Source organism: Mobula birostris, chromosome 10 (genome assembly GCF_030028105.1).
Source record: "Mobula birostris isolate sMobBir1 chromosome 10, sMobBir1.hap1, whole genome shotgun sequence".
Classification (NCBI taxonomy): Eukaryota; Metazoa; Chordata; class Chondrichthyes; order Myliobatiformes; family Myliobatidae; genus Mobula; species Mobula birostris.
Window position 1 is genome coordinate 8,819,766 of NC_092379.1, and position 24,616 is coordinate 8,844,381.

A 24,616-nucleotide genomic window follows, 5' to 3' on the forward strand; every position below is an offset into this window, starting at 1 on the left:
AATGAGGCCTTCACATTACATCCTTGCTTTTATGTTCTAGTCCTCTGGAAATGAATGCTAACATTGCATTTGCCTTCCTCACCTCACCACTGACTCAATCTGCAAATTAACCTACAGGGAATCCTGTACAAGGATGGAGTCCAGTGTGGCACTAGGGCACAATGTGAAATCGGGTGGAGTGCGACAGTGTAGGACAGACAGAGAGGCAATGAGAAATAGTGCAAGTTGGGGACAGTGTGAGGGGTAATTGGCTATGGGGTGAAAAAGTATAATTTCTTCTGGTGCGCACAGACAACAAGTAGTGGAGGAACTCGGCAGGTCAGGCAGCATCCATAGAGGGGGAGCAAACAGTTTTCATCTCAGGGTGAGGCCCTTCATTGGGACTGGAAATGAAGGGAGAACAAGCCAGCATAAGAAGTTGGGAGGTGGGGGAGCAGTGCAAGCTAGTAGGTGATAGGTGGAACCAGGTGGGGGGGGGGTGATGAAGTAAGAAGCTGGGAGGGGATAGGGGGAAGAGGTGAAGGGCTGAGGAAGAAGGAAGCTGATAGAGAGGAGAGTGGGCCGTGGGAGAAAGGGAAGGAGGGAGGGCACCAAGGGGAGGTGGTAAGCCGGTGAGAAGGGGTGAGAAAAGAGTCAAAAAAAACAGAAAACGAGAGAAGGGGAACAGGGCAGAAATTACCAGGAGTTAGAGAAATCCATGTTCATGTTAAGCGGTTGGAAGCTACCCGGAGAGAATTCTTCTGTTGTCTGGGGCTTGATCTTTTGTTTATTTATTGAGATACAGCACAGAATAGGCCCTTTGAGCCGTGCCGCTCAGCAATCCCTGATTTAGCCGTCTCCTAATCACGGGGCAATTTACAATGACCAATTAGCCTACCGACCGGTACGCCTTTGTGGGAGCTCCCAAAGAAAACCCACAAGGTCATGGGGAGAACGTACAAACTCTGTACAGACAGCGGGTAGGCACACAATCACCCTCCAGTGCTATGCTGATACTGTGCCACTAGGGGGCGATTGTGAGCCTGTTTTCCATCCACCGCACAGGCAGTTTAGATAAAAAGTAATTTGATAAACAGCTCCACTGCTGCACTGGCAAGACTCTGGAGTACAATCTGAGACATTATCATACCGACTAAGAGATATAGACTCCTCTCAGAGTTCTGGCCAGCGTTCTCGATTTGCTCACTGCTCACATTGCCTGCAAGGTTTCTCTCAGTCAATAACTCATGGGCTGTGAACAGTAAATAATTTGCCTTTGTGGGATCCGGCTGCCAAATGTTCCACCTTCATTCGTCCCGAGAACTGTCTAACCTCTGCAAAGTGGTCTCAGGCGAAGAAAGCTGTGCAGTGCCCGAGAATCATAGAGTGTGGTTAGAGGTTATGGGGAGAAAGTGGGAGAACAGAAGTATGAAGGGTAAAAAAAAACCAGCCATGATTTACCGTCAGAGGGGACGCAATGGGCAAAATGACCTAATTCTGCTCCTCAAAAAAGTGGCGTCCATCATTAAGGATTCCCCATCACCCAGGACATGCACTCTTCTCATTGCTACCATCAGGAAGGAGGTACACACACTCAACGATTCAGGAACAGCTTCTTCCCCTCTGCCATCCGATTTCTGAATGCACACTGAACCAATGAACACCACCTCGCTACTTTTTTTCCTCGCTTTGTTGGAAACTTCTAATAATAAAGGCATCTGAGACCATGGATCTGCACCTGGAAAGTCCTCACTCTCCAGGCCTCGGCAAGGTTGTATGGAGGACCAGCAGTTGCCCATGCTGCAAGTCTCCCCTCTCCACGACACCAATGTTGTCCAAGGGAAGGGCATTAGGACCCATACAGCTTGGCACCAGTGTCGTCGCAGAGCAATGTGTGATTAAGTGCCTTGCTCAAGGACACAACACGTTCCCTCGGCTGAGGCTCGAACTCACGACTTTCGGGTTGCTTAACCACTTGGTTAAGCCACTTGGCTTACCACTTAACCGCTTAACCAATGCCTTAACCACTTGGCCATGTGCCCAAACTTCTATACTTACTGTAATTCACAGTTTTTATAAACACAAAATATTCTGCAGATGCTGGGGTCAAAGCAACACGCACAACACGCTGGAGGAACTCAGAAGGCCGGGCAGCAGCCATGGAAACGAACAGTCAAAATTTCGGGCCAAGACCCTTCATCAGGACTGTTCGTTTCCATGGCTGCTGCCCGGCCTGCTGAGCTCCTCCAGCACGTTGTGCGTGTTGCACAGTTTTTATAATTATGTATAACAATGTGCAGCTGCCACACAACAACAAATTTCATGACATATGCCAAGGTGGCACGGTAGCGTAGCTGTTAGCACAACACTTAACAGGTCCAGCGACCCGGGTTCAATTGCCGCCGCTGGCTGTAAGAAGTTTGTACAAACGTTTATACGTTCTCCCCCGTGATTATGTGGGTTTCCTCCGGGTGCTCCGGTTTCCTCCCACAGTCCAAAGACGTACCGTCTGGCAGGTTGATTGGTCGTTGTAAATTGTTCCGTGATTAGTCTAGGTTTAACTTGAGGGATTGCTGGACAGCACAGCTCGTAGGGCCGGAAGGGCCTATTCCACGCTGTATCTCAATAAGTAAATAGATAGATAAATATTAAACCCAATTCTGATTCAACATTCAGCAAGAAGCTGCAGAGGGTTGTAAATTTAGCCGCTCCATCTTGGGTACTAGCCTACAAAGTACCCAGGACATCTTTAGGGAGCGGTGTCTCAGAAAGGCAGCGCCCATTATTAAGGACCTCCAGCACCCAGGGCATGCTCTTTTCTCACTGTTACCATCAGGAAGGAGGTACAGAAGCCTGAAGTCACACACTCAGTGATTCAGGAACAGCTTCTTCCCCTCTGCCATCCGATTCCTAAATGGACATTGAACCCTTGGACACTACCTCACTTTTTAAAATATATATTATTTCTGTTTTTTTTGCACGATTTTTAATCTATTCAATATACGTATACTGTAATTGATTTAATTATTATTACTATTTTGTTTTTTTTCTTCTAGATTATGTATTGCATTGAACTGCTGCTGCTAAGTTAATAAATTTCACGTCACATGCTGGTGATAGAAAACCTGATTCTGATCTTATGGTGCCCTCGAACGTGCTCAAGAGGCAGCAGGTCGTGCAGTCCGGTGCAAAAGCTAATCTGCTGGAAGAGCTCAGTGGTGCTACGGGAGGAAAGGGATTATTTGAGCAAAGGAACTATTTCGATGCAGGGTCTCAGCCTGAAACTTTGACAGTCCCCTTCTCCCCACAGATGCTGCTCAGCCCCACTGAGTTTCTGCAGCGAACCCGTGCCTGCGGTGGGTACACACCTGGCAGAGCACCGTGACGGAAATCAATGTCCTCTCCAATATCGACGGAGGGATCCCACTCGAGGGGTAACGAGTCCAAACTGCTGGGGCTAGATCGGCCGGGGTCAATGTCGTTTAGATCCTCCTTGTGTGTTGGGGTGCTCCTGTATCCGCTGGCGTGCCCTTCCTCCAGCTTCCTGTCACAGGGGTAGTCAGCTTCACAGCTCTCGTTGTTGGTTAAGTATTCCAATTCCTGGCATACAGAAAAGCTGATTAATTGATCTGTCTGGAGAGATTGCCACCTCCTCCCCTCGCTGGGGGTTCGCCCAATTCTTTCTGCATCAATCACCCACCCGCAGACTCGTTCCCGCCACTCAAGTAGTTACCGAGGAGATACGTAGCCTCTCTGCACTTGCCCCTCACGCTCACACCCCTCCACAACCCCAACAGACTTCCAGTCGTTCATTTATCCAGACACTGGCATCAATCTGGAGCAGTGATGAGATATACAGTCTGGCCACTGAGTGAAAAGGGAGGGACTAAAGCAGATGCAGGGGGTGCGGGGTAGGAAGAGAGGGGAGCAGAGAGGGGGTGGAGAGAGATGGGGAGAAGAGGTGGGGGAGGGAGCAAAGGGAAGAGGAGGGGAAGGGGAGGAAGAGGAGTGATGAGAGTGGGAGTAAGGGGCGTAGGCGAGAGGGGCGTGGGCGAGGGAGAATGTGAAATGGGGAGCAGAGAAATTGAAAGAGAGAAGATTGAAAACAGAGAGGGGAGAATATAGAGGGGGAGGGGGAGGGGAGGAGGGGATGGGAGAGGGTGAAGGAGGGAGGGGAAGGGGAGAGGTGGGGGAGAGAGAGGTGGGGAGAGAGAGAGGTGGGGAGAGAGAGGGGGGGAAAGAGAGAGGGGGGAAAGAGAGAGGGGGGAGAGAGAGGGGAGGAGAGAGAGAGGGGAGGAGGGAGAGAGAGGGGGGAGAGGGGGGGAGAGAGAGGGGGGGAGAGAGAGGAGAGGGGGAGAGAGAGGAGAGGGGGAGAGAGAGGAGAGGGGGAGAGAGAGGAGAGGGGGGAGAGAGGGGGAGAGAGAGGAGAGGGGGAGAGAGGGGAGGGGGAGAGAGGGGGAGGGGGAGAGAGAGGGGAGGGGGAGAGAGAGGGGAGGGGGAGAGAGAGGGGAGGGGGAGAGAGAGGGGAGGGGGAGAGAGAGGGGAGGGGGGAGAGAGAGGGGAAGGGGAGAGAGAGGGGAGGGTGAGAGAGAAGGGAGGGGGGAGAGAGAGGGGAGGGAGGAGAGAGAGGAGAGAGGGGAGGGGGAGAGAGGAGTGGGGGAGGGAGAGGGGGGAGGGGAGGGAGAGGGGGGAGGGGAGGGAGAGGGGGAGAGAGAGAGGGGAGGGAGAGAGAGGGGGGAGGGATAGAGAGGGGGGAGGGATTGAGAGGTGGTAATGGGAGAGAGAGAGGTGGTAGAGGGAAAGAGGTGGGGAGGGAGTGAGAGGGGTGGGAAGGGAGTGAGAGGGGAGGGGGAGAGAGAGGGGAGAGGGAGAGAGAGGGGAGAGGGAGAGAGAGGGGAGAGGGAGAGAGAGGGGTGGTGGGGAGAGAGAGGGGAGAGGGAGAGAGAGGGGTGGGAGGGGGAGAGAGGGGTGGTGGGGAGAGAGAGGGGTGGGAGGGAGAGAGAGGGGTGGGAGGGAGAGAGAGGGGTGGTGGGGAGAGGGGAGAGGGAGAGAGAGGGGTGGTGGGGAGAGAGAGGGGAGAGGGAGAGAGAGGGGTGGTGGGGAGAGAGAGGGGTGGGAGGGAGAGAGAGGGGTGGGAGGGGGAGAGAGGGGTGGTGGGGAGAGAGAGGGGTGGGAGGGAGAGAGAGGGGTGGGAGGGAGAGAGAGGGGAGAGGGAGAGAGAGGGGTGGGAGGGAGAGAGAGGGGTGGGAGGGAGAGAGAGGGGTGGGAGGGAGAGAGAGGGGAGAGGGAGAGAGAGGGGTGGTGGGGAGAGAGAGGGGTGGGAGGGAGAGAGAGGGGTGGGAGGGAGAGAGAGGGGTGGGAGGGAGAGAGAGGGGTGGGAGAGAGAGAGGGGTGGGAGGGAGAGAGAGGGGTGGGAGGGAGAGAGAGGGGTGGTGGGGAGAGAGAGGAGAGGGAGAGAGAGGGGTGGGAGGGAGAGAGAGGGGTGGGAGGGAGAGAGAGGGGTGGGAGGGAGAGAGAGAGGGGTGGTGGGAAGAGAGAGGGGAGAGGGAGAGAGAGGGGAGAGGGAGAGAGAGGGGAGAGGGAGAGAGAGGGGTGGAGGGAGAGAGAGGGGTGGGAGGGAGAGAGAGGGGTGGGAGGGAGAGAGAGGGGTGGTGGGGAGAGAGAGGGGAGAGGGGGAGAGAGAGGGGTGGGAGGGAGAGAGAGGGGTGGGAGGGAGAGAGAGGGGAGAGGGAGAGAGAGGGGTGGGAGGGAGAGAGAGGGGTGGTGGGGAGAGAGAGGGGTGGGAGGGAGAGAGAGGGGTGGGAGGGAGAGAGAGGGGTGGTGGGGAGAGAGAGGGGAGAGGGGGAGAGAGAGGGGTGGTGGGGAGAGAGAGGGGTGGGAGGGAGAGAGGGGGTGGGAGGGAGAGAGAGGGGTGGGAGGGAGAGAGAGGGGTGGGAGAGAGAGAGGGGTGGGAGGGAGAGAGAGGGGTGGGAGGGAGAGAGAGGGGTGGTGGGGAGAGAGAGGGGTGGTGGGGAGAGAGAGGGGAGAGGGAGAGAGAGGGGTGGGAGGGGGAGAGAGGGTGGGAGGGGGAGAGAGAGGGGTGGGAGGGAGAGAGAGGGAGAGAGGAGAGAGAGGGGTGGGAGGGGGAGAGAGAGGGGTGGGAGAGAGAGAGGGGTGGGAGGGAGAGAGAGGGGTGGTGGGGAGAGAGAGGGGTGGGAGGGAGAGAGAGGGGTGGTGGGGAGAGAGAGGGGTGGGAGGGAGAGAGAGGGGTGGGAGGGAGAGAGAGAGGGGAGAGGGAGAGAGAGGGGTGGGAGGGAGAGAGAGGGGTGGGGAGGGAGAGAGAGGGGTGGGAGGGAGAGAGAGGGGTGGGAGGGAGAGAGAGGGGTGGTGGGGAGAGAGGGGTGGGAGGGAGAGAGAGGGGTGGTGGGGAGAGAGAGGGGTGGTGGGGAGAGAGAGGGGTGGGAGGGAGAGAGGGGTGTGTGGGGAGAGAGAGGGGTGGGAGGGAGAGAGAGGGGTGGTGGGGAGAGAGAGGGGAGAGGGAGAGAGAGGGGAGAGGGAGAGAGAGGGGTGGGAGGGAGAGAGAGGGGTGGGGATCGAGGAGCTTTGCAGTCGGTGATGTGCAGAAGAGCATCTTTGAAGTGGGTGGGCTGCAGCAGACCACAAAAACATACACCACTGTATCCTGTCAAAATATGGACCTTGAGGAGGTTTCATGGGATAAAAGGAAATAGAAGCAATATAAGAATTAACATCAGAAGAGGGAGAAAGATGGAGAAATGAAGCAAGGAAAAGAAAGTATGGGAACAAAGGAGCTAGAAACAAACAGAAAATAAAGCCAGAGAGAGAGAGAGATGCAGCCTAGTAACAGGCCCTTTGGTGCACCGTGTCCACGTGTTCCATCAAACACCCATCTATACTATTATTATACTAACCCCATTCTTATTGTTCCCATGTTCCCATCGCCTCCCCCAGGTTCTCCATCTCACCGACACACCAGGGAAACTCACAGCGGCCGATGAACCAGCCGACCCACAGGCCTCTCTCTCAATTCCCTGACCCTGTCCAGAGCACTTACAAGGTCTATGCGCAGCAGTCTCTTGTGGAAGCGAGCTATTCTCGCGAACAGCTCCTGCTGGAACTGGAGGAGGTCCCAGACCTCAGCCTCAATGGTCACAGCGTCCAGGGACTCGCTCTTCTGGAGCAGGGTCTCCGCCGTCAGCAGCAGCTCATCTGTCTCTGCCGTGATGCCAGTGATCTTCTGCTGGAGCCCCTGAGTGCGAAAAGAGCAAATAAAAAAAGGCTCAAAACTTGGAGAACTCCGGAGTGACAAGACAGACTCTATGAGACTGCTGTCAGTGAGGACACTGTTAATGACAGGCCTGTGAGTGAAGTCCTGGCACTGAGGATCCAGTGAACAAGAACCCAGTCAAGAGACTTTAGTCAGTGTGGGTCCTGTTGGTGAGAGTCCAGCCAGTCAGTGTCTTAATAAAACAATAAGACATCGGAGTGGCATTAAGCCATTCGTCCCATTGAGTCTGCTCTACCATTTCACCATGGCTGATCGATTTCCTTCTCTATCACATTCTCCTGCCTTCTTCCTGTAAACTGTCAATAATAAGGACGTACCAATCTCGGCCTTAAATACGACCAAATACGTCGCAGTCAACACCACACCTTCCCCACCCTCAGGCAAAAGGGAGTCCTGCTCATCTCTGTTCTAAACGCACGTCCCTCTATTCTGAGGCTGTGCCCTCTGGTCCTAGACTCCCCCACCATAGGAAACATTCTCCCCACATCCACGCTATCTGAGCCTTTCAACATTCCATAGGTTTCAATAAGACCCCCCCTCGTTCTCCTAAATTCCAGCGAGTAGAGGCCCAGAGCCATCATTTGCTCCTCATATGATAAGCCTTTCATTCTCAGGATCCCAGAATCATTCTTGTAAAACTCCTATAAACCCTTCCGAATGTCAGCGCATCCTTTCTTAAACAAGGGGCACAAGCAGCACAGACTAGAAGGGCCGAGACGGCCTGTTTCCGTGCTGTAATTGTTATATGGTTATCAAACTGCTCACGGTACTTCAAGTGAGGCCTTACCAGTATGTTTTAAGGCCTCCCTGCTTTCATATTCTCGTCCTCTCCAAATGAATGCTGACATGGCATTTGTCTTCCTCACTAACAGCCCAACCTGCAAATTAAAATTCAGTGAATCCTGCAGAAGAACGCCCAAGTCCCCTTGAACTTCGGATTTTTAAATTTTATCCCCGTTTAGAAAAGAGTTGATGATTCTATCCCTTCTACCAAAGTGACCATACATTTCCCAACTACCTCTCACTTCTTTGCCCATTCTCCGAACCTATGCAAGTCCTTCTGCAGCCCCCTTGCTTCCTCAACACTACCTACTCCCTTCACCGGTCTTCACTGAGGAATGAGCAATGAGGACCTGTCAACGCGGGCCCTATCACTGGGGCCCAGTTTTGAGGAGGCTTCAGTCATTTTGACCCTGTCCTCATCCTCACGTTGAGCACCTCCTCTCCATCTGGTAATCACTATTGATGACCCTGCTTGGAACTTCCAACACTTGCTTTTTCAGTATTCATTTAATTCTTCAGTGAAAGTAAACATTTGCTAGTGAGGTGGTCATTATTAATAGCGCGAACCAGTGAAGAAGAGGTCTCTGGCTCGTTGGACCTGCTCCACCACCCATCAAGATCATAGCAAATCTTCCACCTCGGCTCTATCTTCCCGCACCATCCCAATATCCCTTCATTCCCACGACATCCAGAGAAATATCAGTCAACGAACAGAATAAGTGAACTTCCTCAGCTCTCTGGGGACGGGAATTCTAAAAATTCACCACCCTCCGAGTGAAGAACATTCTCCTCACCTCTCTCATAAATGGCCAACCCCTTAGATTTAAAAAAAACTTAGAGATTTATTTAAAAAAAAATTTGTTTAGAGATATAGCTCAGAAACAGGCCTTTCTAGTCCAGTGAGCCCCCACTACCCATGTGACCAGATAACATACCCATGTGACCAGAAAACCTACCCATGTGACCAGTGAGCCCACACTACCCATGTGACCAGATAACCTACCTATGTGACCAGTTAACCTACCCATGTGACCAGTTAACCTCCCCATGTGACCAGTGAGCCCGCACTACCCATGTGACCAGATAACCTACCCATGTGACCAGATAACCTGCCCATGTGACCAGACCAGTTAAACCTACCCATGTGTTAGAATGTGGGAGGAAACTGAAGCACAGGGAGAAAACACACGCAGGCCAGTCTCCTTACAGACAGTGGTAGAAGTGAACTCGGTATGCTGGCCCTGTAATAGTGTTATGTTAACTGCCTTTATACCATGGCGCCCTTAGGCTATGTCTCCAGGTTCCAGACACCCTGGCCAGGAGAATATCCTCCTTGGATTCAGCCTGTCAGGCACTTTATAAACTGTTGGTTGGGCCAATTACTGTACTGCTCAATGAACCTATTCCTCCTTCTAATAATAATAATAGGCATCCGTTGGTCTCGTGAGACCATGGATTTATGCCTTGGAAGGTTTCCAGGGCGCAGGCCTGGGCAAGGTTGTATGGAAGACCGGCAGTTGCCCATGCTGCAAGTCTCCCCTCTCCACGCCATCGATGTTGTCCAAGGGAAGGGCATTAGGACCCATACAGCTTGGCACCGGTGTCGTCGCAGAGCAATGTGTGGTTAAGTGCCTTGCTCAAGGACACACAACATGCTGCCTCAGCCAAGGCTCAAACTAGCGACCTTCAGATCACTAGACGAATGCCTTAACCACTTGGCCACGCGCCTCCTTCTAAAGTCCAGACAATACAGTCCAGAATTTTTTTGGGGGGGGGGAGAGTGCACGGTAGCTAAGTTTTTAGCACAATGCTCGACTGTACCAGTGACCCAAGTTCAATTCCTGCCTCTACTGGTAGGGAGTTCGTACGTTCTCCCCGTGGCCGCGTAGGTTTCCTCCGGGTGCTCCGGTTTCCTCCCACAGTCCCAAGACATACCGGTTGAGAGGTTAATTGGTCACTGTAAATTGTTCCGTGATTAGGCTCGGATTAAACCGGGGGGGATTGTTGGGCGGTGTGGCTCAAAAGACTTGAGGGGTCTATTCTGTGCTTTATCTCAGTAAGTAAGTAACATATGCAGCCTCTTACGGGGAGCTGGACATGGACCCCAAGTTCCCTCTGAACATCAAGGTTGTTGAGGGTCCTGCCACTAATAGTGCACATTCCCTTTACATCTGATCTAACACCTCACACAGAGCCAGTTTGAACTCTGTCTGCCATTTATTTTATCAACAATAAATGGTTCCACATGGCAGGCTTATTCAGAAAGTCAGAAGGCATGGGATCCAGGGAAGTTTGGCCAGGTGGATTCAGAATTGGCTTGCCTGCAGAAGGCAGAGGGTCGTGGTGGAGGGAGTACATTCAGATTGGAGGATTGTGACTAGTGGTGTCCCACAAGGATCTGTTCTGGGACCTCTACTTTTCGTGATTTTTATTAACGACCTGGATGTGGGGGTAGAAGGGTTGGTTGGCAAGTTTGCAGACGACACAAAGGTTGGTGGTGTTGTAGATAGTGTAGAGGATTGTCAAAGATTGCAGAGAGACATTGATAGGATGCAGAAGTGGGCTGAGAAGTGGCAGATGGAGTTCAACCCGGAGAAGTGTCAGGTGGTACACTTTGGAAGGACAATCTCCAAGGCAGAGTACAAAATAAATGGCAGGATACTTGGTAGTGTGGAGGAGCAGAGGGATCTCGGGGTACATGTCCACAGATCCCTTAAAGTTGCCTCACAGGTGGATAGGGTAGTTAAGAAAACTTATGGGGTGTTAGTTTTCATAAGTCGAGGGATAGAGTTTAAGAGTCACGATGTAATGATGCAGCTCTATAAAACTCTGGTTAGGCCACCCTTGGAGTATTGTGTCCAATTCTGGTCACCTCACTATAGGAGGGATGTGGAAGCATTGGAAAGGGTACAGAGGAGATTTACCAGGATGCTGCCTGGTTTAGAAAGTATGCATTATGATCAGAGATTAAAGGAGCTAGGGCTTTACTCTTTGGAGAGAAGGAGGATGAGAGGAGACATGATAGAGGTGTACAAGATAATAAGAGATAGAGTGGATAGCCAGCGCCTCTTCCCGAGGGCACCACTGCTCAATACAAGAGGACATGGCTTTAAGGTAAGGGGTGGGAAGTTCAAGGGGGATATTAGAGGAAGGTTTTTTACTCAGAGGGTGGTTGGTGCGTGGAATGCACTGCCTGAGTCAGTGGTGGAGGCAGATACACTAGTGAAGAGACGACTAGACAGGTATATGGAGGAATTTAAGGTGGGGGCTTATATGGGAGGCAGGGTTTGAGGGTTGGCGCAACATTGTGGGCCGAAGGGCCTGTAATGTGCTGTACTATTCTATGTTCTATGTTATGTTAACAATCTTCATCGATCAGAACTCTCAAACATCAGAGGCGCAGAGGGACTTGGGAGTCCTCGTGTGAGACTTCCAGAAGGTTAATTTACAGGTTGAGTCTGTGGTAAAGAAGGCAAATGCAATGTCAGCATTTCTTTCAAGGGGAACAGAATATAAAAACAAGGTGATAATGGTAATCCTTTATAAGACACTAGTCAGGCCACATTTGTAGTATTGTCAACAGTTTTGGGCCCCATATCTCAAAAAGGATGTTTTGTCATTGGAGAGAGTCCAGAGGTGGTTCACAAGGATGACTCTGGGAATGAAGGGGTTAACATATGAGGAGTGTTTGGCAGCTTTGGGCCTGTACTCACTGGAATTTAAAAGAATGCCGTGGTGGGGTGGGATCTCATTGAAACCTACCAAATGTTGAAAGGACTAGATAGGATGAACGTGGAGAGGATGGGGGGGTAAGTCTGTGGGTGTTTTAAAGTGGTAGTTGATAGATTCATTATTGGCCAGGCCATCAAGGGATATGTCGAGAGAGCAGGTGTATGGGGCTGATCAGCCGTGATGAAATGGCGGAGTGGACTTGATGGGCTGAATGGCCTAATTTTGCTCCTATGTCTTATGGTCTAATTAGGAACATTGGCTGATGGCAGGATTTTGTTCAATTCCAGTCACTGCTGGTCAGATAGTTCAAGCCCAGAGACCTGGGCAAAAGGAATCAGATCTACACACCCACACACACACACACAGTTACACACACACACAGACACACTCACACTCACACACGCACACACAGATACACACACACACACAGACACACACACACACACACACACACACACAATCACACACACACACTCACACTCATACAGAGTTAGAAGAGGAGGGAGAGGAGGGAGAGAAAGAATTGAGCTGGTGACTCAGATGACTCAGATGGCTTATAGATAGAAATGTCTTCCCCAAACAAAACACTGGGAGACCGGGGAAGTGTGGTGTCACCTATTGGCTGGACGAGGTAAGGATTCCTGAAGGTAAGGTAAGTTATAGATTCGGTTCAGTAATTTTACACTTCCCATTACTGAGTCTAGATTTAATTGTATTTTTGTTTAATCACTGAAATTCAGATTCCCCATCTGCCAAAGTGGGACTTGAACTCAAATCAATGGTCCAGATCTCAAGCTGTTAATTCATTAAATTAACTCTTGTACCCCATCATTTTATTTCTAGCTCCCAACCCTTTTTATGCCATGGACCAATACCACGAAGCAAAGGGTCCGTGGATCCCAGGTTGGAAACCCCTGCTTCAGCTGAATCTTCATCGACTCTGACTCTTCTTCCAGCCCTCCCACTTTCTTGACCTCCCTTAACCGGTATCACGCTGGAACTCTACCCCAGGTTCCGCCAGGTTACCTGCAATTGATTGATCTTTTCGGGTGCTCCTTCTGTGCAGAAATATTGCAGCTGGGTCAGTCTGATGTCTAAATCCATAACCTGCTGCCACAGATGACCTTGCTTATTTTCAAATTCTTCCCTCTGGCTGACAAAATACTAACAACAAGAAAATAGACATCAGATATCGGAGCAGAATTGGGCCATTCGGCCCATCGAGATTACTCCACCACTCAATTGTAGCCGATTTTTAAAATCTCCCAACCCCATTGTCCAAGCTTTTTCTGTGTAACCGTTAACGACCTTACCAATGAATAACTATCAACTCTGCCTTCAAAGGTTAATCTATTATCAAAGATAGTAGATTATCACAACTCTGAAATTCTTCTTCTCCAGATAGCCACGAAACCAAGAAAGAAAAGAACAGCAACATAACCGTCGACACTCAAATCCCCCTCCGCACAGAAAAATACGGAGAAGATTGGGTGAAAAACACAGAATATAAAAAAGTACAATTTTTAAAAAAAAGTCCATAGTCCAAGTCCATATCCAAATCACAGGAAAAACCTGGGTAACATTCTCTGGGCATAGCGGCTGACTCTCCCCTCCCCGGCAGCCGAGCAATCCCTCCTGCGATTAGATAGATAGCTATACTTTATTAATCCCGAGGGAAATTGGATTTTGTTACAGCCGCACCAACCAAGAATAGAGCGTAAATATAGCAATACAAAAACCACAAACAATCAAACAACAAAATGCAAACTATGCCAGATGGAAAATAAGTCCAGGACCAGCCTATTGGCTCAGGGTGCCTGACCCTCCATGGGAGGAGCTGCAAGTTCGATGGCCACAGGCAGGAATGACCTCCCGCGTCGCGCAGTGTTGTATCTCGGTGGAATGTGGCCGAAGTCCAACAGTAAAAAGTTCAATATCCGGTCTACAAACACGTTCCTGGATCGTAATATGACCCGGATTGCACCATCTGTTGTTAACCAGGACAGTAAGCACCCAACTCCTTTATGCTTACCGCTCTCAGTGCACTTCCGGTCAGCTGGAACGGTCTGGAAGCTGTCCATGGAGAAGTTTTGATCGGATATGTCCTCGTGAAGCCCCGTTCCAGTGAAACACATAACACTGCACTCCCGAAATGTTCTCTGACGCCTGGCTTGCGCCGTGAATTCGTCGCTAAGATTAAAAGGCAGTCTTCGCTGCCCGTAGCAGAGTGATCCTACCTGCGATGAAAAGGCAGCCTCCCCACTCCAACAGCAGAGCAACCCCACTCGTGATCAAGAAGCAGGCAGCTGGCGCTCACCTTCCACATTCGCCTTGATGTTTCAGTCTCCCTCGTTGTTGTAATTGGCAAACAACGGACGCTTTAATCCGTGAAATGGAGTTGAACGTCAGCTTGCACCCTGTCCCGCAGCCCACCCACCACGAGGTTCGTGCACGCTGCCTCTGTCTCCCAGAATCCTCTTGGATTCTGCGGAGCACCGGAACACCCAAACAATCTCCAAACTGCAAATCACAGGCTCCAATAGCTCCACAATCACATTCAAGGTGATAAATAAACCGTGCGAGCGTTTTACGCAGGTGCCATCTTGACCTGATGTCAAGGAATATACCCAGTGATCTGGCCTCTGTCCACTGGGACAATGAATTCCACTGATTCACCATCCTCTCACTGAAGAAACAACGCCGTAGCGTAGTGGTTAGCATAACACTTTATAGTACCAGCAACCCGAGTCGAATTCCCTCCGCTGCTGGTATGGAGTTTTGTACATTCTCCCTGTGACAGTGTGGATTTCTTCCAGGTGTTCTGGTTTCCTCCCGCAGTCCAAAGATTTACTGGTTGGTAGGTTAATTGGTCATTGTAGATTGTCCCGTGATTAGGCTAGGGTTAAACTGGGGTCTTCCGGGCCAAGTGGCTTGAAGGGCTGGTAAGGGCCTATTCCGTGCTGTATCTCAATAAATAAGAAATTCCTCCTCATCTCAGTTGCAAAGGGAGGTCCCTTTATAAGGCTGTGCCCTTGGATTCTAGACACTCCTACTAATAGAAACATCCTCTCCACATCCACACTGTCCACAGCTTTCAGTATTCAGATGCAGCCAGCCAGAAGCATGATTAGAAACACACACACACACACACACACACACACACACACACACGTTCCCTTTCACACTATCATCTACACAATCCTCACATCAACCCAGGCACTTAAATTTGTAAATGGAAAAGTTGCTCATTCCCAATCCAGTTACAAACATCTTGAGACTGGAGACAATCAGCAGAGTATCACCATAGATCACCGTAGTCCTCCATGGTTGTACTTGCAGGACAATAGCTTACATGCCAAACTACTCCATCACATCCCATGCCTGCCTTTGTCCTACTGACACACCCGAAGTGAGTTTGCAGGAGATGCCACAATGCTCGTTTCCCTTCGCAACTCATCAGCAAATGAATCGGTCTTTACCTGCATGCAGCAACAACTGAGCAACGTTCCAGCAGAGATGAAATTCCATCTAAAAATTTACTGACGACACGACTATTGTTTGCAGAGTTTCAGACGGGGACGAGAAAGCATCCTGGAGTGAGATAGATCAGCTGGTCATGTGGTGTGGCACCAGCAACCTTACACTCAATGTCAGCCAGACCAAAGAATTGGTTGTGGACTTCAGGAAGGGTAAGTCGACAGAACATACACCAGCCCGCATCAGAAGTGGAGAGGGTGAGCAATTTCAGTTTCCTGGGTGTCAGCATCTCTGAGGATCTATCCTGGGCCCAACATATCGATGCACTTACAAAGAAGGCACGACAGCAGCTATATTTCGTCAGGAATTTGGGGAGATTTGTTATGTCACCAAAGGCACTCGCACATTTGTACGGATGTACCATGGAGAGCGTTCTAACTGGCTGCACCACTGTCTAGTATGGGGGGGGTGTGGGGTGGTGGGGGGAGCCACTGCACAGGATCAAATTAAGCTTCAGAGTGTTATGAACTCAGTCAACCCAATCACTCCAATCACGAGCACTAGCCTCCCCGGCGTCCAGGACATCTTCAAGGAGTGGTTCCTCAAATGTGCGGTATCCAGCATTGAGGACCCCCCATCACCCAGGGCATGCCCTCTTGTCATTACTACCATCAGGGAGAAGGCACACGAGCACACACTCAACGATTCAGGAACAGCTTCTTCCCCTCTGCCATCTGATTTCAGAATGGACATTTGAATGTTTCCCCCGCTATGAACATCCTGGAGGTCACCGATGACCAGAAATTAATCTAGACCTGTGACATAAACCTTATGGATCAGAAGGTCTGATTCTGGAAATCTATTCTGGCGGGAGGAGGAAAGCTGAAAAAGCTGGAAAGACACAGCAGGTCAGGCAGCAATCAAGAGAGAAAGAGTGTCTACAGAAAAAGTTGAAACCTACTCATTTTCTCATATTTTCCAGTTCCAATGGAAGTTCATTGTCCTGAAGTGGAAAGGACAGAGGCTTCAAAACTGAGGTGCTGAAGGACCTGCTTGTCCAAGAGCATGAATCACAAGGGGTTCAGTTGCAGGCACGACAAGTGATCAGAAAAACCAACAAGATGTTGTCATATATTGGGAGCGTGGAGTTGAACCCACAGTCAGATCAGTCAAGGTGTTATTCAGGGGTAAAACTCCCCCCATCACTGAGCACTGCCACACAAATATTGTTGCAGGAAAGCAGCATCAGTCATTAGGGACTCCCACCGCTCAGGGCAAGCTCTCATCTCATGGAGGGGGAGGGAGGAGGGGGAGAGGATGAGGGAGTGGGGGAGGGAGGGAGAGGGAGAGAGGGAAGGGGAGGGGGAGGGGAGAGGGAGGGAGAGGGAGAGAGGGAGGGGGAGGGGAGAGGGAGAGAGGGAAGGGGAGGGGGAGGGGAGAGGGAGGGGGATGGGGAGAGAGGGAAGGGGAGGGGGAGGGAGGGAGAGGAAGACGGAGGGAAGGGGAGGGGAGGGAGAGGGAGGGGGGAGGGAGATAGTATGGAACTAATATTGTGTCCTCTGGTAGATAGCTTTTTGTAAAATATTGCCAGTTTTCTTTTCACTATTTTCTCTAATTTTTGTAAATTTGGTTTTTAACTCACCTAATAAACATTTTGCACCGAAGTGCTAAGTGACTCCAGCTATTTTCCTTCTGGTTGTAGCCCACGTATCTGACAGGATGTAAGGCAGGGTGTGAGGTGGTCATGCAGAGCGAGGGAGGAGGTGAGACAGTGCGAGTCGATGTGCGAGGCTGTGAATACAGAGTGTTGAAGGGAATGTACAAGAGCACGTATAAAGGAGTGTGTATGGTCTGTAACTAGGGAAATACCGCTCAGAAACAGGCCATTCAGCCCGATACGTCTATGGCAACTATCAAGTACCCATCAATACTAATCCCCTTTCCAGCACTTGGCCCTTTACCTTCTGAAGGTGCCTTACCTAAAAACTTAAGTTGAACTCATCCACCTCTACTCAGTGCCTTCAGGTTCCAACCACCTTCTGGGTGAAGAGAATCCTCTTCCGATCCCTCTAAACCCCTTCCCCTTTACTCTGACCCATTTCCATCCAGTTCTGGACACCTCTGCTGTAGGGAAAAGTTTTGTATGGTCTGTGGACCTCAGGACATCTTGCACCTCGTCAGCCTCCACGAGACACACCCAGCCTCTCCTGTCTTTCCTCGCATCTAGAACATTCTGTCTGAAACAAAATCCTGATGAATCTCCCCTCGAGGGCAACCTCATCCTTTCTATCAGGAAACAACCAGACCTGTGCATATTACTGCAGCTATGGCTGAACCAATGCTGTATAAAGCTGTGCCATTTAGATTCCAGCATTTCTGGGTGGCGGGGTGGAGATGCGTCTCCACCAAAGGAGGTATAAGGCACTCCTTCCCTCCACTAGCCTGCAGGTCACCGTTGGGCAAGGTGTAGCATATGCTTAGCCACCCCCCACCCGATCAGGATCATGTGAACCCATGGGAGCAGGTGATGGATGGTCATATGAGCAGCCGGTGTAGATCCAAAGTTATGGTTATGCGACCACTGACGGCCAGGTCAACAATCTCTGAAGAAGATTGATAATGGCTGGGGTCACCCGTCTTGTAAAGAAAGACACTGCCCAGAAGAAAGCGATGGCAAAGCACTTCTGTAGAAAAAATTGTCAAGGACAATCATAGTCATTGGAAGACGATGATCGCTCACGTCATATGACATGGCACATGATGATGATGATGATGTGTCCCTACTGATCTCTCACCAGCCCTTGTCTTCATCTTCACCCCTCCTGTCTCTGATTCCATTGGCCCCTTTTAATCTTCTTCCCTTTTCTTCTTTTGCCTGTCTCCTATCTCCCACCAACATCTGTCTCCAACTACCAGACCTGGAGACAATCTACAACTCTCGATGGCAACGGCACACTTGTAACATCATTAAAGACCCACCCCATCCCGGACACTCTCTGTTCAATCTCCTGCCATCTGGGAAGAGATACAGAAACATCTTGGCCAAGACTGTAGGACTGAAAAACAGCTTCTTCCTGAGGGCTGTTGTACAGCTGAATAATGCTACACCCCGGCTTGCTGATGGCCTTTGAGTGTCATGGACTATCAATTCAAGTGGAGGGAAGGAGCGCCTTACACCTCCTTTGGTAGAGAGGCATCTCCACCCTGCCACCGAAATATGCACCTGTATACATGAAAAATGGAAGTTTATGGACTTTTATATAGTACATGGAAAACTTGGACTCATCAAACACAAAGTTAATAAAGTGGTGTTGAAATGTCAAAAATGAACAGCTAGTGGAACTCAATGGGTCAGGCAGCATCTATGGCGGGAAATGGACAACAAGACCCTTCATCTTGTCTTTTGAAGGGTCCAAAACATCAACAATTCATGTCCCTCCATTGACGCAGCCTGACTCACTGACTCCCTCCTCTGCCTTGTTTCCTTTGCTCCAAATTCCAGCATTTGAGGCCTCTTGTGCCTCCTGTTTTTGAGAAGCAAGGAGTCAGACAAAGAGTGGGTGGAAATACCTTAAGCCTCTTGTAGATGCTGCCAACTCTCCTCTGGAGAATGTCCCATCTCTGGTTACCATTGTGCACCATCCCCTTCAGCTCCTGGGCTACTTCCACCCTGGGCTCCCTGGCCAGACGCCTGTACCTCCAGTTTATCGATTCCAGTGAGATCATCATGTCTCCTATTTGCTTCCGAAGGAGCTATTCAAGAAAAAAATGAGATTCACAACTTTGCTACAGGTTCATCAGTGCTTGGTTGTATAACATTAAGAGGAGAATAGTTAATATGATCAACCATTCCAGTGATCCCACCCAACCCACCCCCCCATCTATTACCCCTGTCACTGCTCCGTAAACAACTTAAATCTATTTTTAATGCATTGTGAATACATGCAGGTATACATGTACAGTGGATACTAGTTAATTGGGCCATCTGTAATTGGACAGCCACTTATTTCAGACAACTCTTGAAGAACAAAAACTATCCGAGAAAATTGCTGAGATTCCTTTCCTTTATTTGGGACATTATGCTGCTTTATTGGGGCGGAGGACTGTTGCCAAACAGGTTTCGTCCAGCGTCAGTGGCGCGCACTTGTGTGACCATTGGACACCACATCGTGCTTCGAGTGAGCATTTTTAAACAGTGTGAGTTTGTGTGTGTTTGTGTTCAAAAAGCAGTGATATTTGTCACTGATAGTTGGCCAGAAATAAACAGCAAGGCAATTCAGAGCTGTTTTGCTCACTGTGGTTTCAGGCTCAGAAATGCCAGAAATGGCTGGGACTGAAAGTGAAACTATTTCACTACTTCAACAAGTTGGGAACTATGAAGAATTTCAAGGTATCAATAATCATTTTGAATTTTACAGTGAAAATGACGATCTGGAGAATGTGTAATAGCCGAAAGCATTGTATGAAGGCAATCCATTATCTGCACTAGGTGACTGTGCTGATCTTGTTCATTGGGTACACTGGATAAATTCCTCTGTCGATAAGTATTCAGAACTTATCCACAGTTTTGTAGTACTGTGCTACTGATAGTGTTCCAACTTGTTCTGTATTTCACTTAAATGCATCATTTGTTACTCAGTTTGTCTTTTTTCCCCCTACCATTTTAACTATTTCTATGAAACTCAGTTAATTTGGACAGCCTCTTAATTGGGCCAAAACGTACTGGCCCAGATGTGTCCCAATTAACCAGAACCTGCTGCATTTATGCACATTTTATTCCATATCCGTGATTTAACCCTTACTTTATATCTTATATCATTCCTTATTCTTGTTAATTGTTAAAATTTATTGTTTTTTTGTTACATGTTGGGCCAACACACCACTGCAAATTACTACCACGTGTGATTTTTTTTTTAAACAGCAAATAAAGTTGAGTCTTGATCCTTGAAAGGGTGAATGCACGCAGTCTTTTTTCCCCAGGGAAAAGGATCAAAATGCTAGAAGGCAAAGGTGAGAGGTGAGAGGTGAAGGATTTAAAAAGGACCCGAGGGGCAACACTTTCACCAGAATGTGGTGAGGAAATGGAATGAGCGGCCACAGGAAGTGGTAGAAGCAGCAACAAAGACATCTCAGTAAGTGTATGGGTAAGAGGAGTTTTGCTGTATACGGGCGGTTCTCTCCTCCTTCCCTTTCTCCTAGTCTCCACTCTCTTCTCCTATCAGATTCCTTCCTCTCCAGCCCTTGACCTTTCCCACCCGCCTGGCTTCACCTCTCACCTTCCAGCTAGCCTCCTTCCCCTTCCCCCCACCTTTTTATTCTGGCATTTTCCTTCCCAGTCCTGAAAGAAGGGTCTCGGAATGAAACGTCGACTGTTTATTCATTTCCATCGATGCTGCCTGACCTGCTGAGTTCCTCCGGCACTTTGTCTGTGTTGCCTTAGTTCAAGGTTGAAGTTCAACCGTACACAAATGCCGATAAACACAGTCAAATGAAACAGTGTTACTCCGGGGCCAAGGTGCAACATGCAGTACTGACAATCACACACAGCACAAAGCACACACGTAAGATATCAGAAAGATACAGACGCATAAAAAAAATTGTCCAAGACCCTAATTCCATGAACGTTGCAGAAATCTGCCATCCAGCACAATACTGTCTTCTGCCAAGTGAGCACTAGGGGGCAGCACCCACTCCAGCTTGGGCGCCATGCCACACCTCCGGACTGACCAATGCACTTCAATTCCTCTCCCTTGTGCGGATGTAAACAGACAACACCATGGCCTGAGGCCTAGTCTTTGCCACAACGAGACCATGCAGCTCCCCCACCATCCACCAATAAATTTGTGAATGGGAATTGCAGTATTCCATATTAACAATGTCCAAGAGGTGTTGTGATCACAAGAAAAATGACTAGGACGATCGCTTGCTGTTAGATCGCACGCCTCCTTTGTGCGACATCTCCCTGAAACAGACAGCAGCACGATCCGCACCAAGTCCAGCTCCTTCAGTTTCTCCACCAATGAGCAACTCGCTGATGGAGTAAAGTTGCAGTACTTTAAAGTTCTTAATGTCCAGCAGGGTCTTGCATTCGTAAAAAGGCCCATAACACCTTTGGTTGACTGCGTAGAAGCCACTGCAATCGAACATGTCACCATCTTACCAGAAGTCTCTTCACCATCTGGTCTAAACTTAGGAAGAGAAGAAGTCGGCCATTTAACTTCTTAAGTCTGCCCTGCCATTCAATAAGTTCATGCCTGAGCTGACTTTTGGCCTCAGCTTCTTACTTTACAGCCCATTCCCTATAACCCTTGCAAAACCCCCTCTATTTCATCCTTAAATCCATGCGGTGACTCCAGCTCCACAGCTCCCTGGGGCAGAGAATTATAAAACTCTTTGACAGAAGAGCATTTTCTTTCTCTCTGCCCTAACTGGATGACCTCTAGTTCTGGGACTTGTTCCAGATGTTCATACAATGTGAACCATCCCCAAACCCACCCAGAATCCAGTTAGCATCCAGTCCAGCTTCATGGTGCTTTGTTTCCAGCAGGCTAGTAGTATCGACAAGGACGCCTGCCGCCCTGGCCATTCCCCTTTCGTTTCAAATACCATGCTGGGGCGAGGTGGAGGACCTTGAAAACCCAGACGTCCTGACGTATAGTTTCTGCCCCAGTGCTACCAGACTCCGGATCGAATCACCTCTTTGACTTCCTGATGGTGCTGTCATGTTCTCTGTCTCTTAACCCCATCTCCTTTGGTTACCCCAACTCTTCACCAGTTCTTTCACATGACTTGAGACCACACTACTATGTTTACACGCTTCTGTTATTTTTCATTTGACTCTGTATTTATTGTGACCATTATTGGAATCAGTTGTTTTCATATTTTTAAGAAGGTATTGGTTAAATTAATAAAGTTTTTAGCAAGACTGAATTTGTAGTTTCACTAATGTGCAACTTGCATTTTTAACTTGTATTTTTCACAATATGTGGTGTTAGACTCCACCTACTGGTGGAAAAGCAATATAACAGTTACATCAGAATCTGAATTAGGTTTATTATCACCTCCATGTGTCGTGAAATTTGCTAACTTAGCGGCAGCAGTTCAATGCAATACATAATCTAGCACAGAAAAAAATTAATAATAAATAAACAAGTAAATCAATTATGTATATTGAATAGATTAAAAATGTGCAAAAACAGAAATACTGTATATTAAAAAAAAAGTGAGGTAGTGTTCACGGGTTCAATGTCCATTTAGGAATTGGATGGCAGAGGGGAAGAATCTATTCCTGAATCGTTGAGTGTGTGTCTTCAGGCTTTTGTACCTCCTACCTGATGGTAACAGTGAGAAAAGGGCATGCCCTGGGTGCTGGAGGTCCTTAATAATGGACACTACCTTTCTGAGACTCTGCTCCCTAAAGATGTCCTGGGTTCTTTCTAGGCTAGTACCCAAGATGGAGCCGACTAGATTTACAACCTTCTGCAGCTTCTTTTGGTAGCCCCTCCATACCAGACAGTGATGCAGCCTGTCAGAATGCTCTCCATGGTACATCTATAGAAGTTTTTGAGTGTATTTGTTGACATACCAAATCTCTTCAAACTCCTAATAAAGTATAGCCACTGCCTTGCCTTCTTTATAACTACATCGGTATGTTGGGACCAGGTTAGATCCTCAGAGTTCTTGGCACCCAGGAACTTGAAGCTGCTCACTCTCTCCACTTCTGATCTCTCTATGAGGACTGGCATGAGTTCCTTTGTCTGACCTTTCCTGGAGTCCACAATCAGCTCCTTCGTCTTACTGATGTTAAGTGCCAGGTAGTTGCTGTGGCACCACTTTCATTTCTCAGTGACTAAGTTTTAAACGTGTTATATCTGTGCGTCTTCTAATTGGTCCTCCGCTTATCTTGGGAACTTGCCTTAGCTTGGTTTAAGTGTCGGTCTCTGCAAAAATCACCATCTTTGTCTTGGCTCTCAGTTTCTTTACTATCACGTGCTCTGTGCCTGTTCCTTTGTTTAAACTTTCAACAAACGATCATAGAGCAGCAAGTTTTCAATTTATTATTGGACTCCTAAATGAACCTGCAGATCAGAAATCACCAGATCGACACCACGTGTACTATGTGAGCTTAACACGAGTAGAGAATTTAATTGCACCCTTTTATATATCTCAATAAACTAATCTAATTGAATTTAACCATCCGTAATTCTTCAGGGCTTCACTGAGCAGAGGCTCCGTGTGCCCAGAGGGACAGTAACCATCTTTCATCTGAGCCTTCTGAACTTGAAATCAAACTCTACAACTTAAGATAATTCCTTTGTTTCCTTTTGTCTGCATCAGAACTCACCATTTATTTCTGTCATTACTTTGGCTCTCTTTTCTTTTTCTGCCAGTGCAGCCTAGCCTGTTGGGATTAGCCCACAACCTCACAATGAAAAGCGCAATTCACAGCCAAAGAAGCATATAAAAATGAATATACACTTCTTGGGGTTTCCAGTGGGTGCAGGCATATTATACTTCTTCATAGGTACTCCATCTGCCCCCAATTAGTCCCACCCTATCGGAGATATTCCTTTTGTTCTACCTGACCCTCCCCCACCCTTTTATTTTTTTCTCTTTCCCATTCTGATGAAGGGTCGATGATCTGAAATGCTGGCTTCCTGTTTCCGAAAGCTTTGTCTGACATGAGAGGTGGTTCCGGTATAGACCATCCCAAGAGCGTGTTGCTGGGTATATGGGTTACATGGACAGGGGATTCTGGGTGTATTAGGACCATGATGGCAGATGAAAGGCAGTTGATTCATTATCCTTCCGGTAGTCTGGAGAATTTTGCTGATACAACATTGACGGGACGTCGTACCAGAGGCCACAGTTTAAGAATTAGGGGTAGGCCATTTAGAACGGAGTTGAGGAAAAAATTTTTCACCCAGAGAGTGGTGGATATATGGAATGCTCTGCCCCAGAAGGCTGTGAAGGCCAAGTCTCTGGATGCTTTCAAGAAAGAGATGGATAGAGCTCTTAAAGATAGCGGAATCAAAGGTTATGGGGACAAGGCAGGAACTGGATACTGATTGTGGATGATCAGCCATGATCACAGTGAATGGCGGTGCTGGCTCGAAGGGCCGAATGGCCTACTCCTGCACCTATTGTCTATTGCCTATTGGATCTCTCCAGAACCTGGAACTACCTGCTGAGGGAAGTCACTACTACCTGAAAGATCAGGCGTTCCCAACCAAGCGTCCATGGACCCCTTGATTAAAGGTGCTGGTCCACAGCATAAAGAAACATTGGGAACCCCTGAGGTAGAACATGACTTTTAAATCAATGAGCTTCCAACTTGTAGGAAGGATACCGTGAAGT

At 49.0% G+C, this 24,616-nt stretch overlaps 1 protein-coding gene across 1 annotated transcript in view; it reads right to left on the reverse strand.

Annotated features, from left to right (window-relative positions):
- The window catches only part of LOC140203797 (nesprin-2-like), a 66,873-nt gene that overhangs the window by 21,021 nt on the left and 21,236 nt on the right, over positions 1-24,616 (reverse strand). The window contains exons 4-7 of the mRNA XM_072269874.1: positions 18,830-19,012; positions 12,809-12,946; positions 7,034-7,228; positions 3,348-3,579 (exon numbers count right to left, since the gene is read on the reverse strand). Coding sequence (XP_072125975.1) covers positions 3,348-3,579; positions 7,034-7,228; positions 12,809-12,946; positions 18,830-19,012 — 748 coding nt within the window. The remainder of the gene's footprint in view (positions 1-3,347; positions 3,580-7,033; positions 7,229-12,808; positions 12,947-18,829; positions 19,013-24,616) is intronic.